General features: G+C 37.1%; 1 protein-coding gene across 3 annotated transcripts; it reads right to left on the bottom strand.

Moving 5' to 3' along the window:
- Positions 1-7,122: 7,122 nt before the first annotated feature.
- On the bottom strand, positions 7,123-14,876 carry LOC113057798 (cytochrome P450 4V2-like). 3 transcript variants are annotated; one of them, XM_026225315.1, is made up of 12 exons: positions 14,736-14,876; positions 13,804-13,929; positions 13,605-13,717; positions 13,425-13,510; positions 12,065-12,255; positions 11,814-11,883; positions 11,595-11,721; positions 10,894-11,064; positions 10,721-10,823; positions 10,412-10,546; positions 9,823-10,002; positions 7,123-8,012 (listed from the first exon to the last, which is right to left on the bottom strand). In XM_026225315.1, exons 1-12 carry the CDS (start codon positions 14,755-14,757, stop codon positions 7,849-7,851), a joined length of 1,488 nt encoding a protein of 495 aa, XP_026081100.1. In that variant the 5' UTR covers positions 14,758-14,876; the 3' UTR covers positions 7,123-7,848. The 3 variants fall into 3 exon arrangements, with proteins under 3 accessions (XP_026081100.1, XP_026081099.1, XP_026081101.1); XM_026225314.1 differs by lacking the exon at positions 14,736-14,876 and having other exon boundaries at positions 13,804-14,104; XM_026225316.1 differs by lacking the exon at positions 14,736-14,876 and having other exon boundaries at positions 10,894-11,007; positions 13,804-14,101.
- Position 14,877: the final 1 nt, after the last annotated feature.

Genomic DNA, 14,877 nt, shown 5'->3' with positions numbered 1-14,877 from the left:
ATATATTTTTGTTGTTGATATGGACTACGCTTATGAGAGTAATGTTCACTGTGAAGCTTACACTGTGATGTACCTGAGAGAAAACAGAGATGATAATCTGATCTTCACCCGTAAGAAAAAAGTATTTTAAAGTTTGTGGTTTTACAGAACACCACAGTTATATATGACAAGATAATAAGGCCTGAAGTTAGGAAGAACATCTTAAGGAAAATATAATTATATTTTCTTAATGATTTTTTTCCTTCTCAAACCTTGTCTGCGGTGTAAGAACACCCCTGGCCAAACGGGGTGCATCTCTTCCCCTCTTTGATAATTACTGTAGTTACCATGTTCTGAACATCACATCCTTTCTTTTCTCCCCAGATGTAATCTATATATCTATATATCTATATCTATCTATCTATCTATCTATCTATCTATCTATATATATATATATATATATATATATATAGGTGGTTGAATAAAAATATTTGGACATTATTTATAAAAATTACCTCAAGTTAGCACCAGCAAGCCTGCTAGACATTTAGCATCAGCTACAATATTTACTTATTTTCAGTACCGTTCTGAATAAACATTCATGTCTGTCTAACGTTACTCGTCTAAAAAAAAAAGCCTCAAGTTCAAATATTCATTTATCACCAATTAACTGTTTGACAAACACTTCCTGCTTCGAGATCTGAATTAAAAAAAAAAATATCAAACATGCTCCGAAGTCCCAATCTGAATCAACCGAGTCGCCAACAGGCTCCGAAGTGCCGATCTGAATCAACCGAGTCGCGAACATGCTCCGAAGTCCCAATCTTAATCAACCGAGTCGCGAACAGGCTCCGAAGTGCCGATCTGAATCAACGGAGTCGCGAACATGCTCCGAAGTGCCGATCGGTATCAACCGAGTCGCGAACATGCTCCGAAGTGCCGATCTGAATCACCCGAGTCGCGAACAGGCTCCGAAGTCCTGATCTGAATCAACCGAGTCGCGAACAGGCTCCGAAGTGCCGGTATCAACCGAGTCGCGAACATGCTCCAAAGTGCCGATCTGAATCAACCGAGTCGGGAACATGCTCCGAAGTGCCGATCTGAATCAACCGAGTCGCGAACAGGCTCCGAAGTCCTGATCTGAATCAACCGAGTCGCGAACATGCTCCGAAGTGCCGATCTGAATCAACCGAGTCGCGAACATGCTCCGAAGTCCCGATCTGAATCAACCGAGTCGCGAACAGGCTGTGAAGCATAGACAGTAAAAGAAATGGACACAGCGACCCCATTGGAACTCAATTGAGACAAATGAAGCCCAGTTTTAGCGTGTTTTAGCACTTCCGTTTCTGACGCGCAGACTCAAACGAAGCTTGACGACGTCAGCAACCTGTCTGCCAGATGTAAATCTTCTAAGTGGCTGTGCGTGCAAACTGCCATCGTTAATCTTGCAGAGACGGCGAGCTTGAGCGGGGAGTTCTTTGTCGTGAGTGAGCAGGAGTAAGTATTCTGATTCATTATTTTGTATAGTATTTTAAAATGTAACGCCAGTACGCCATATTAAGTTAATTGCCTGCGAGCTTCTCCTCCTGTCTGTACGGTAATGCGACAGAGAGCCGAGTGGTTATGACGCAATCGTTAGCCTATTTTTTACAAAAACTGTTTATACGGGGCCATAATGTAACATAGAAGGTAATGGAGCCCTTTATATATTGTCGTGTATCTTTAGAAATAAATAATGGACAAACAGAGTCTTTAAACGCCTCAGATGTAAAGTTATTCGCTGTCAAAGTGACGCCAAAATGAATGGGAGTCAATGGGAATGCTAACGCAAGTGAAGTTCTGCTAAAAGATGGCAGCCCCCGCCCGACTTCAACTTCCGGTCGAGTTCCTTGCCCCTTGCTGTGAAGTCCCGATCTGAATCAACCGAGTCGCGAACATGCTCCGAAGTGCCGATCTGAATCAACAGAGTCGCGAACAGGCTCCGAATTGCCGATCTGAAAACTTCGACCAAAGAATGTAAAAAATAATTCTATTTCTCTAATAACTCTAACTCTACAACTCTATGAAAGACTCAGATCACGTATCTAAAAATAAATCGCTATAGTAAAAGAGAGAGGAGTGAAGTTTCCTACCGCTCTGCTGTGTTTGGTCCTCAAGCGCGTCTGACGCTCCGCAGCGCGTCTCCGCCCCTCACACGCGCGTTTACAGCGCTAAATTAATCATCTTTGCTAATTATTATACATTTACTTCATTGTCAGCTTCAGGTACTTCATTTATTATTGTTCAATGAACTGTTTGAAACAAAAAAAGGTTGTATTTCAGTAATAATTCTAAATTATCAAAATAAAAAATATAAAATAAATAATAAAAAATATGATTTTCAGTAACAATAATTAATCCTAAATTCCGACATTAATAACTTACTTTTAGCAACATCAGACGCACGCGCTCACAATATCTCACGGTTCTTACTTCTGTAGACTCACACTGAACGGTTCATTTGAATCAGTGAGTGGTCGACTCCAGAACAGCTGCAATCGGATCATTCTAATTCGTAAACGAATCGTTTGGTGCGATTCGCGATCCGATTTAAAGGTTTATTTTGAAAAGACTCAGTTCGTTCATGATGAATCAGACACCGCTTCTGCGTGTCGGAGCACGTGACATATTATAGGGAGTAACGATATGTTTTATGAAATGTAGTGAAGTTAAAAGTACGATCTTATGCTTTGGAATGTAGTGAAGTAAAAGTAAAAGTTACTCAAAATAAAACTACTTCAGTAAAGTACAGATACTTGAAAAATGTACTTAAGTACAGTAACGAAGTAAAGCTACTCCGTTACTGTCCACCACTGGCAAAAGGGGATGTCTTTGCTAGATACAGTAGATAAATAGATACAGTCTGATTGATTGATTGATACATTACATTTAAATACTTTGTCCCAAGTTTAACAGGACAGTTAGGCCTGTGTTTTTGAAATATCTTGCCTACAATTAATTCAATCATGCAAATAAATAAATAAATAAATAAATCAGGACGCTACTAACAATAACAGGACTTCTTCCAATCCTCTGGCATATTAATAGCATAGGAACATCATTTTGTTAAGGGAATGAGGTCTGTTTTAGCCTCCTGCTCTGTGTTGAAGAGGTGAGGCACTGTTGTTCAATATAGCACCAGCTCATTAGAGCTCTTCTTCCTTAACTGTGTCAGGATGAGGGCAAACACAACGTTAGACTGCAATTTACAGTGTGTATTCAGATAAAAAAACTTTTTTTATCTTTAATCTTCTTTGACAGTTCTTCACAACATGCCCTTGATGTTTTCCAATGAAAAACCAATGAGTTAGCTGAAACATCGATAAGGAACTGGGAATCTTCCAAAGCCTTGAGCAGTTGAAGAGATTGAGGGAATTCAAATATTCAGCTCATGGAGACCAGGCTCCAGAAAATCAATTTCCCTTTGCTTTCATGTTGAAGATCTGTGCAGATCCCCCACATTGATGTCCAAATTAAGGTTGAAATGGAGAGCATCCATGTTGCTCCAGGGGAATCTACGTCCAGGTCGCCTCTGAAAGCCTGACCTAAAGTCACACTCCAATTAGCTGGGGTTTGGATTACTGGCTCGATTCAGTGTCTGCGAGGGATACTGAATGAAGAGTTCCATAAACACTTCATAAAGCACATGCTTACAACTATAGAGACCTAGTAATGGACTAAAGATATGAATGTGCCACTTAACAAAGGCTCACTTAAAACTATTATTAATACACAGTTTTGGTGCCTTAAAATAATATAGAAAGGGAATGATTATGACACAAGATTAAAGTGCAAATGTGGAGTATAGAATTCCGAAAATGAAAGGACATTCAGCCAGGTATGGTGACCCATACTCAGAACTCGTCCTCTGCATTTAACCCATCCAAAGTGCACACACACACAGAGCAGTGAACAAACACACACACTGTGAACACACACACCCAGAGCAGTGGGCAGCCATTTATGCTGCGGCGCCCGGGGAGCAGTTGGGGGTTCAATGCCTTGCTCAAGGACACCTAAGTCGTGTTCTTGCCAGCCCGAGATTTGAACCCACAACCCTAGGGTTAGGAATCAAACTCTATCCACTAGGCCACGACTTTCCCTAAATAATTGATTAATCATTGGCACCAGAACATCTTTCTGTTGTGTTCAAATTATTTTAACAAAGACAGTTTTCATAAGTTAATTTTTTTTTTTTAATGATTAGCCTTTTGCCCTCTGTAAATGGATTGAATGAGCAATTATGTCCGCTTTTATTCCTGTTTGACTTGTCCAGGCCTCAGGTCAAGAAGAAGCTCAGAGAAGCAAGAGAGGCATGCATTTATATAATGTGCATCACATTTAAAATAGAGGTAGTTCTATCTAAAATTTGTGAACGTAGAGATATATTGATGCTGACTAATAAAATGTTTCATTATTGAATATACTTGCTGAAATGGCTGAATTGATGCCATCCCTTCCCCAGTCTTTTACTCCTGTGACTTTAAAGACTTTCTCCACTATTAAACATAACTCAGGTTATTTCCAGAAGAAGGGATTTGACACTCTCCTTTATGTTGTAGATAGCGTTGATCTCTGCGCAGCAGACGTATGTAGAGGCGTCTGATGAGACATGTCCTTTGAAGAATGGAACACTTAAGACGGTGTTATCTGTGCCATAATGACTGCCTTCCAGCTAAAGCAAACACAGACACATGGTCACCTTCCTGCTGCACAGTTAGTGCAGGTGGAGACCACCATATGTTTAGAAGTACAGTGAGCTCCAAAAGTCTGACACCACGCTGAAAAGCTGTGATTCTTTTCATTAAACCTTTAAGAGTAAATTTTAGGACCTTGGAACATCCGAAACAAATAAACCGTTTTGAGGTAAAATTAAATATCCTATTTAAGATTCATTTCTATTTCTAGATCGCTAATCAAATAATTCATTTTGTGACTATGATAATGTGATTCTTTGTACAGACAGTCAGATGTTCTTGCTTCCATAAAAGCACCAGATACTCTTTAGATGATCTGAAATCATGCTGAAGAATATGATCATCAGGTTTAAATTCATGCAGCTCGAGTGCTGGAGGACCAAAGAGGGATAAACCAAGGACCTCATTTACAAAACATACGCTCAGATTTGATCTTAAAGTGTGTGTAGCCTAAAATCAAGGTTCATTATCTATAAAAATGATCTTTGATGTGGAAAAATTTTATAAAAAATTATTAAATGTTTTTTTATTCAGGTTTGATCAGTGGGGGTACCATATGCTGGACTCAAGTCAGAGAGCTTGTAAGCTTGAGATTCAAGACTGTGGTCAACCTTTAAATGATTTCCTGATTTCTGAGAGAGGAGTGACAATCTAATAACACAGATGGAATGTAAACCTCTTTGAAATCACTCATCTGGAAAGTGTGCATGCACATTTTCACAGATAGTATAACCCTTCAAACTCCAATCTGTTTCATCTATTTTAAGTGTCTCCTATTTTTTTTTTTTTTTTTGCCAATAATTAATTAATGAACACATTACAACACAAAAATGAATACAATTTACTCACAATACTCTTTTTTTTTTATCTACCAACATGTAAGATTTTCTTGATTTGTTCTCAGTACAGTTGCAATAGATGTGGGGCTTGACAGGGTCAACTGACTTCCCCATCAGTCTGACAGTGAATGGTGTCCTCTCATCAGCACTGCTCAGAGCAATACTGCCTCTCTGTGGAGGAGCCCTGCTCCTCATTACCCATCAGCCCCAAGTGAGCAGACAGGACAGGGTCAAAAAAGATGAGCAACTTCTTCTCAGAACAACTGCATAATTCTACTGGTGATGGCTTGTAGAATCTGAACTGCATCGAAAGAAAAACTGTGAAGCTATGCTTAGTGAAAGATATTCAGTACTGTTCATCACAGACTGAAAACTGAGAAACTTACTCATGCAAATTATTATAATTAGCAAAATCTCCCCAAAAACAAATAGAATGATTTGGTTGTTGCTCATGCTCTAGATAAACAAACAAATTAAAATTATTGCCCCAATTAATATCAAAGTCGCTTTCACTTTCAAAGGTATGATGTGTTGTACCCATTTTACTACTGTATTTCTGAGCTAAATGGATCTTTTGATGAAAATCACTTTGAGCTCTTTGTTTTGTTGACTGGGACAAAATACAGAGAGACTTAAAATTCCCTTTTAATTAACGAAAACAGTTCCACTAAATGAAAGCCCCAACATTCCACCATGATTCGATTTAAGATGTTACTTCTATTCAAACTGTGTATTTGAATAAGGTGCGGAGGGTATCTGGTACGTCTGAATGTGCAGACATGGTTTAGTCTGAAAATACTTATGCCAAAGATTTGTTTTCATCCAGCGATTTGAGCTGACTAATAATGGAGAGCCTTGAGGGCTTTAAGTGCCATTTGCTTTATTGCTTGGCATTTCTGCAACAGATCTGTGAATTTGAGAAATACTGCAACCCTGGTTGCAACTTTAAGTACTTGGTGAATCTTCTCTAATCATCTAAACTACATTACTGTGCAAAAGTCTGGAGTTGGTAAGATTTATGTTCTCCAAAGTTGCATTTATTTATTTTTTTTTAATCAAAAATACAGTTAAAACATTAATATTATGACATGTTATTACTACTTAAAATAACTTTTTTTCTATTTTAATATATTTTGAAATGTAATGTATTCTTGTGATGCAAAGCTGAATTTTCAGTCTTCAGTGTCACGTGATCCTTCAGAAATCAGTTTAATATGATGACTTGCTGCTCAAGGAATATTTTTTATCACTATCGATGAAAACCACTATTTTGTGTTATTTGAAATAGAAATCTTTAGTAATTTTTTAAATGTCTTTACTTACAGCTTTGGTCAATTTAATGTGTACTTGCTGTAAAAAACAAAACAAAACACACACACGCATATATATATATATCTATATATATATATATATATATCTATATATATATATATATAGATATATATATATATATATATATATATATATTGTTTTTTTTTAACGTTTTACTAACCTGTTTTTTGAATGTTAGTGTATGCCTAAAACGAAAAGTAGGTAAATATGTGTAAGCTTAATATTTAAGTACAAACTGAATTACTTTTGTTTATTGATCACACATTCAACAAAGCAGAAACAATCATATACAGATTCATATTGTCAGATTTATAAAATATCTACACTACATATGTTTCAATATTATAAAGTGAAAACAATAGTGTAAAAGTGCTAAAATAGTTTTGCCTCACATTGAGTTGATTTACAGACTTGAATCTGATCAGTTTATTGTGATGTTCTGTGATTAAATATAATAATCAAATGACCATGAAACTCTATAATTTAATTTGCTAGTTTAATGGAAAATACTCTACTGTCTCTTCTTCTGATAAAAAATTTCAACTGCAATATTTATTATGTACTGTACATTTATACAGTAAGTAACTGTGTTGGGGTCATCAATAAACTGATCAGCACATTTTGTGCAATTGAGCAGCAGGGTGTACATCATTTCTAACTTATAACTAGGTACTAGGTCCACATGGTATCAGATCTCTTATGAAAACTCTGCAGGATCTGACCACCTGTCATTCACAAACTTCTGCCTCCCCTTGGGTGTTTGTTCATATGATATTTTGACTAATTTGATAACCGATAAGAACCTGATACTCTCAGCTCTCCTTTTATCATCATTCCAAACATTTTCCCATCAAATCGGAACAGAAAATGCAAAGAAGTTAGCAAGTTTACTTGAATCTGCTCATAACTAGCAGCAGTGATGTGAGGACTAAAGCAACCTGAAGTTTTAGTGGCGGTCAGAGTTATTTGGTTCTTCTTTGTAGTTTAATCCAAATGCCTTTCTCGGGACGCAGAATGAGTTCCCCAAGAGGGCGCAGTTCCTCACGGCTCTGACATGCCTCTACGTCAAAGTGACGCAAGATTGTAGCAAGAACTACCTTCTCCTCCATCATGGCGAAGCGCTGGCCTGGAGCCACACATGCACAGACAAAGAGAAAGTGGGAAAGAGAGAATAAGGTCTCAGAATGGCAACAAGACTAAGAGATGGGGGAAGTTCATGGAGTACATTTCTAAATGCTCTTATTTGGAGCTTTTATTCCTGGAAGGCACTGGAGATGAGCCGAGTGCTGAAATAATAAATCTTCAAAGCTATACGGCTCTCGTTCAGTTTTGTTAGAAGCTTCTTCTAGTGTGTGGCCAGCGACCTGAACCTGCGAGCACCACTCGCTGTGAAACAATCTGTTTTATTCAGAGGTGGGACAGAGGCCCAAAGGGAAGAGAAGCACACTGCATCTCTCTTTTAACTATCCATGCTAATTATACAAATTAACTCATGAGTATAAGTATAAAAGAAAGTGAAACTTCACTATTGATGTAAGTTTTGTGAGACACATTTAACTTCTTTAATTTGTGTACTGTGTGTGAGATGCAGCAAAAGACATGAGCTCAACATTCAAACATGTCCATTTAGTGTGTTCATATAGAAAACAATGAAGAAGTAGTACAATAGAATGGATAGATACATTATGTGTCCAATCCTATACACATAGGGCCAACATCCTGCAGGTTTGAGCTCCAACCAGCTCAAAACCTCTTTCCTAAAAGTTTCTAGCACAGATGGTCTTATTATTAGGAGATACAGGGGTCTGTATTAACGTTCTATTACAAAATGTCTTTTTTCCCGCCACTGTAAACTCTAACAATAGTTCAATACAAAACTATTATTTAATGACAAACAGGTTGATTCATTAAATGATAAGCTGTTTCCTCAACAAAAAAAAAGCTGTTTATTCTATGTAGTAAAACTTCTCCATTGAGATCCATTAAAAAAAACTCACTCTTTGTTGGCTAAAGGTTGCAGCACCTTCCAGTGGCGTGGTTTCTAGTTAGTCTGAAAACAATGATTAGCTGGTAATTAGGGTAGTAGCTAAACTATGCGGGACAGTGGCCATCAAGGAACACCCCTGCCTTACAAGTTCTGAGGATATCATATGACAAGGGTTGGAAACCAAGAACAGGTTCCATTAAAAAAAAAAAAAAAAAACTACCAGAACTGAATCACGCTACTCTATAGATATATCTACAATGGGAAACGGGCTCAACATGTGCAGTCTGATTACAGAACAAATGACTTTAAGGAGCCGTTTCAGTTTAGTGAATTAAACACATCAAGTGCAGCCAGTACACTTCAATTCCCAATCAAACGTCTCTAGTGAGTCGGTTCTTTTGAGTGAAACAAACACATGGCACACAACCAGTATAGGCTGATTTCCAAACAAATTACTCGAGTAAGTCGGGTCTTTTTAGTAAATCAAACATATCGTGTGCACACAGCACAGTCCAATTCCCAATAATGCCTCCAGTGAGTTGGTTCTTTTCAGTGAATCAAACTGGAAGCACGCAACTAGTATAGTCTGATTCCCAAACAAACAAAGTGAGTTGCTTTTTTAGAGAATCAAATGCGTGAATGCAACCACTGTATTGTAGTGTGATTACTCTTATGAACCATTTTTTAAGTTAATAAAAAAAATTATTAATGATTCCCTTCCTTACACATATGGCACAATGTGGTATGGTACAGTTTTATCATTAGGCCGCGATTCCCAACATTTTTGTCTTCTGTAAAAAAAAGTCTCATGGAACACATTTCTGTTTCAACACCTAAATGGAAATGTGTACCTTTACACAATAATTACTATTATACTGGATAGAATTCAGCATTATCATTTCTATTGTAAGTCACTTTTATACTAAAATCTTTTTGTTCTTTTTCTTACCGATGCAGTTTCTTGGCCCTGCAGAAAAAGGTATGTACGCATATGGATGTCTCCCTTTGCTGTTCTCTGGCAGAAACCTTTCCGGTCGAAATTCCTCAGGTTCTGGAAAGTAGCGCGGGTCCCGGTGAAGAGCATATGGTATGATAACAGCATTCACTCCTTTTGGGACCTTGAACCCATCTGAAACAGAGCAACACAACAATAGCAGTGTTTCAATTACATTATACATGTTTGAGTTTGAACTGTTAAACAGGATTCAGCACACGGCAAACTATACCGCTGTGTAAGAGACAGAACAAAGCTTTAATAAATAACTGATAAACAGATGCATTTATTGCATGTTGCAACACTTTCCATCCTAAAAAGTTACTGTTTTCCATCTAGCTGCTTTGGCGTGAATAAAAAAAACTTTGTTCTGTGTAGAAATAAACACTCAGGTTGCTTCATATTTGCAAACGGGAGATGGAAATAGAAGCTCTGACATCTGCTGTTATGCTGAGGTGCAGATAATAAGGAGAGTGGCATCAAAAAGTGCAGATCTTTGATCTGGTAGCACTGTTTGGCAAGCTGACAAACTGCTGCCACCTACTGATCTGACAGGTCTCGCAGATGCTGCGTGCGAACAGAGGCACGGAGGGGAAGATCCGCAGACTCTCCTTAATGACACACTCCAGGTAGCGCAGCTTTTTCAGGTCCTCAACCCCCACGTGGCGGTCTGACGAACCTGCCAATCATAATGCAGGAGGAGACGCAGCTGAACTGTACAGTAAATGAGGCTGTTAGAAAACATTCAAAAGAATCTAGATGCTTTCTTGACTAGTGAGCAGCACTAAAACAGAACAAATTGTTTTATTAATAAAAAATTGTAGGCATTACGCTCAATCAAAGACTTATTTACCGAACACTTCCTGTAGTTCTACCTGCACTGCCTTCAGGACCTCAGGATGGGAACCAATCAGATGTAAAGCCCAGTTCATTGAAGCTGCAGTGGTATCATGACCCTGTCAAAGAGAACGGTTCTTCAAACAATGTTCTGTCTGTAACCGTTTCCTTTGGCAGATTTATTTGTACCTCAAACATGAAGGTGTCCACTTCCTCCTGAATGTCCTCATGATTCAAATTCTTTCCATCCTCATAAGTAGTTTTTAACAGCATGTCTAGGAAGGCCTGTCTTTTCCTCGGCCCCTGGTCAGAATCACTGGTAGGTTCAGAGCTCATAAACTTTGATCTCTCCTTAATTACCTTAAGGAAAACACAGAAAATTCTGCAAGAATGATCTGGAGGCTTGTATTTGATGACCATTTGTCTTTTTTTTTTTTGGCAAGTGTGTGCCATACAGAACATAAATAAATCACGTAATTTTCCTGAAGCAACCTTATCTTGATGCTACATTGTGTGTTAATGTTAAATAATCATTTTCAATTAATTTGTTCAATTTAAACATAGAAAATATAAATAGTAAATGAAAATCCTGACAAGTAAAATCATTTACATTCTAAGATTACTAAAACTAAACTCAGACATAAAATAAAGCTAAAAGGCTTCTAAAATAGCAAAAAAGTATATAAAATGACAAAAGCACATAACACAATTACTAAAACTAAAATACAGAAAATATAAAAATAAAAGCTGATTCAAAATATTAATAAATTCTGCAATAATGTAGGGTTAATTTCGTGATAATTGAATTATTTTTTCCTAGTCATCTCAAAGGCAAAAAGTGTCCCAATTTACTTGAATCCACCCTGTAAACAATAATGCTGATCACTCACACTTGCAGTGAAGGAGTGAAGAATTCTCAATCTTCTGGAATGTTCTTTGCCTTCCTTTAACTTGTTGTAGATCCAGTCTGGCCACAGCCATGGTGCTCTCTGTCTCTTAGTGATGATGTCACTCATTCTGCAGGAGGAATATAAACACCGTCAGAGAGAACAACATATCTCTATTTATTAGAAAGAAGATGTGCTCTACCACTGGAGTGCACTACTTACTTATAGACACTTTGGACATACTCAGAGTCAGAATTACTCTGAGCATAGATCTTCTTTCCCATTGCAGTTTCTGTTGCAAACAAACACATCCCATGTATCATCAATAGCTATTATAACTAAACAATAAGCATAAGGTCTTTTACACTAGTATCCATATAGCATATACAATAAGCATATTTATATAAAAACAGCAAAAGCCCATATTGTGCTTTTAAACTATACAGGTTATGGAAAGATCGAATGTACTTTACCACATATGATGTCCAAAGCACATAATGTAATGTAGCTAAAGCAGTTGAATGGCTCTCCGTCTATGTGCTTCTCCATCTTTTGAATCAAAATATCCGTTTGTTCATTCATCACCTCTAGGAAGTCAGAGAGGATGGAGAAGTGGAAGGTTGGAGTCAGCATTTTACGTCGGTTACGCCACTTTTCCCCTGTGCTGTTGGGAAGAGTCAAGTCTGTGACCTCAACATAGCTTCACTACTATAAATTGAACAGGGAGATCATTTTATATTAAATGTCAGTGTTTCTGGACTCTGCTGCATTTGGACAGATGGCCAATGGCCCTCTGTCCAGCGTGGCTGATTATAAACTACTGTGCTTTTGATAGACTTTGTTTGCAGTGCTTGATGCAATTTGCTTTTGAATATGAAATGAGATCAGCCAGTTTGGCAGGTGGTCCTCTACCGTATGTGAAATAAAGTTTAGTTTGACTTTAAATGTTATGACCTTTGAAAGAAAGGATTGCAGCTTTTTTTAAGATAACAGATAGATATAAAACAGCAGTAGGCTACTGTTAAAACTTGTTAAATATCAAGTGTGTAATTATTTCTAGCATCACCAGTTGCAAATATAACAATGATTTTAAACAGGTAGAATGATTATTGTTCTGGACACTTTGAAAAAAAAATGGGGCAAAACAATAAACTTTTAACATTAATACTGCTCATACATAGAAGCATGCATATAACAATAATAACAGGAAAGTTTTTTTACATTTGTTATTCACATTATATATTTTTTTAATTAAATGTAATTTTTTATATATATATATATAAATATATATATATATATATATATATATATATTTTTTTTTTTGGTGGTTTTTGAAACTCAAAACACAATTGTGCTGACATGCAAGATGCAAATTCAAACTGATTTATGAACTAAATTTACATTTAGTCTGCCTAAGTACTGTACAGTACTTAAATGTAAAAACCCTCAGAAAGTACTGAAATAACAAAATTAATATATATTTTAAATAATACATTTAATTCCCATTTTGGGTTTATGCACCTGCCCCTAACCATGATTAACTCCCCTCAGTTGGTTGAAGAAAGAGATAATCCTGCCCCAAACTCACTCCATTGGTTAAGCCACTGTTGCCGTGTCATGATGCTCAAATAAACAAAGTCAGTGTTTACACATGTTGGGTAATATTAGTCTACAAATGAATGGCTTACTTAGTTTGTCTTGTATCAAACTATAAACTATTTTACTGAATTTACCCTATACTTCTACATAATACTTCTACAAATCATGTATTATGTTAACAGTGTGCATTACAACGGACTGATTTCACAAAAACTGGTGGTAAAGCCACCGTACCTGGTGAGCAGGCCTGTCCCGAGCCAGGGGTGCAGGAACCTGTACGAGTATGACTTGTCAAGGTGTCTAGAATTACTGAGGACCACCTGATGGGAAAACAGAGGTTTGAGAATGAACTGACAACTGTGAGGACAATTATACAGAAGTAAATGGAAAGGATAAGATTTCAGCAACAGGCACCTCAATATTCTCTGCGTGATACAAGATCAGAAAGGGGACTGGACCCACCCAGACCTTTACTAGAGGAAGGTGTCTGTTTTCAGTTGTGCCTTCAATAATCTGGTTGAAAAAATCTTCAATAGAAACACACTTTTATAATTTTGCAGTGTTAAATGATCATTGTTAATTGATGCTAGTTTAAAAGAACACAGTCTCTTACCGCCTGCATTGGTTTTAAACTGTAGTGCATTACCAATGATTGGATAAGCGCCCGGCATTCCTGGAATTGGTCTCATTTGGTTCCATTTTCCTATATAATTTTTAAGTGGATGATATGTAGTAGATGCTAAAAGGAGTAAAAGAATGGCTATGAATATAATCCCCAAGATGTATAATCCAAAAAGGACACCCATTTCATTCAAATGAATCTGGCCGCAGCTGATGCACTGAAAGAAGTGCACAGGCTGCTTCACCGTGAACTTCAGACTTAACTGTTTCGTTTGCTTATCGCAAACAGAGAGCGAAAAACACCCTAGGCTGATTTAACAGATAGCTTTATGATACATAACTGGGACGCATGCAGGTTATCTGTGCCTCTCACTAAAACATTAACAGACAGCAGTGGTAATGCAGCAATAGATGATGGTCTGGCATATTATCGGTGGATCTTTTGTGTGTCTGTTGTGGTTTACTGTCACAAATTCTGTTGTCTTTCTCCCATGGAAGACTTTTGTTAAAAATAGAAACACACCTTTTACCCTGAATGGCCAATGGATTTAATACATCACAATGATATTAAAGTATGATATTGGTGTGAAAATATGACCAATATTATTGGTGAAAGTGAGACTTTTTTGTTATAATTGTTAAGAAATTCAGGGAAATAACGTGTAATATTCTCTGTTGATCGCTGTAATATATCACTGAAACTTTGCCAAATTATATAACAATTTTATTGCAAATGACTCCACCATGCAGATAAAAGTCTCAATAAAATTTTACTGAACCAAACAGTTTGGTAGAATTGGTATCACCGAAAAAGAAATAATTTAGCTATGAATAATGTTCAATCAACCTGTTGGCCGCAGACATATATTTAAACAGTAAAAACAAATAAATACTATACTGTACATGATACACGCAGTGACTTACAATGACAAAAGATGTTTGGCATTCATTCTTCATAATTTTACAAAAGGAAATAACTGGGATGCTTGAGCTCATTAGTCCTGTTTTCTCCAGATGTTGATGTCAATGTGAAGTCCTAAACTGAAGGCACTGCATGTGACTGGAC

Source organism: Carassius auratus, chromosome 39 (genome assembly GCF_003368295.1).
Source record: "Carassius auratus strain Wakin chromosome 39, ASM336829v1, whole genome shotgun sequence".
NCBI classification, from domain to species: domain Eukaryota; kingdom Metazoa; phylum Chordata; class Actinopteri; order Cypriniformes; family Cyprinidae; genus Carassius; species Carassius auratus.
The sequence above is the reverse complement of the archived record's forward strand: the minus strand, read 5'-3'. Positions and strand labels throughout refer to the sequence as shown.

Coding starts and splice junctions, on each gene's coding strand:
- LOC113057798 (XM_026225314.1), bottom strand. CDS start 13,996: ATGGGTGTCCTTTTTGGATTATACATCTTGGGGATTATATTCATAGCC. Junction 13,511..13,604: donor ATCACGCAGAGAATATTGAG/GTGCCTGTTGCT, acceptor TTTTCCCATCAG/GTGGTCCTCAGTAATTCTAG. Junction 11,065..11,594: donor TTCACTCCTTCACTGCAAGT/GTGAGTGATCAG, acceptor GTTTTCCTTAAG/GTAATTAAGGAGAGATCAAA.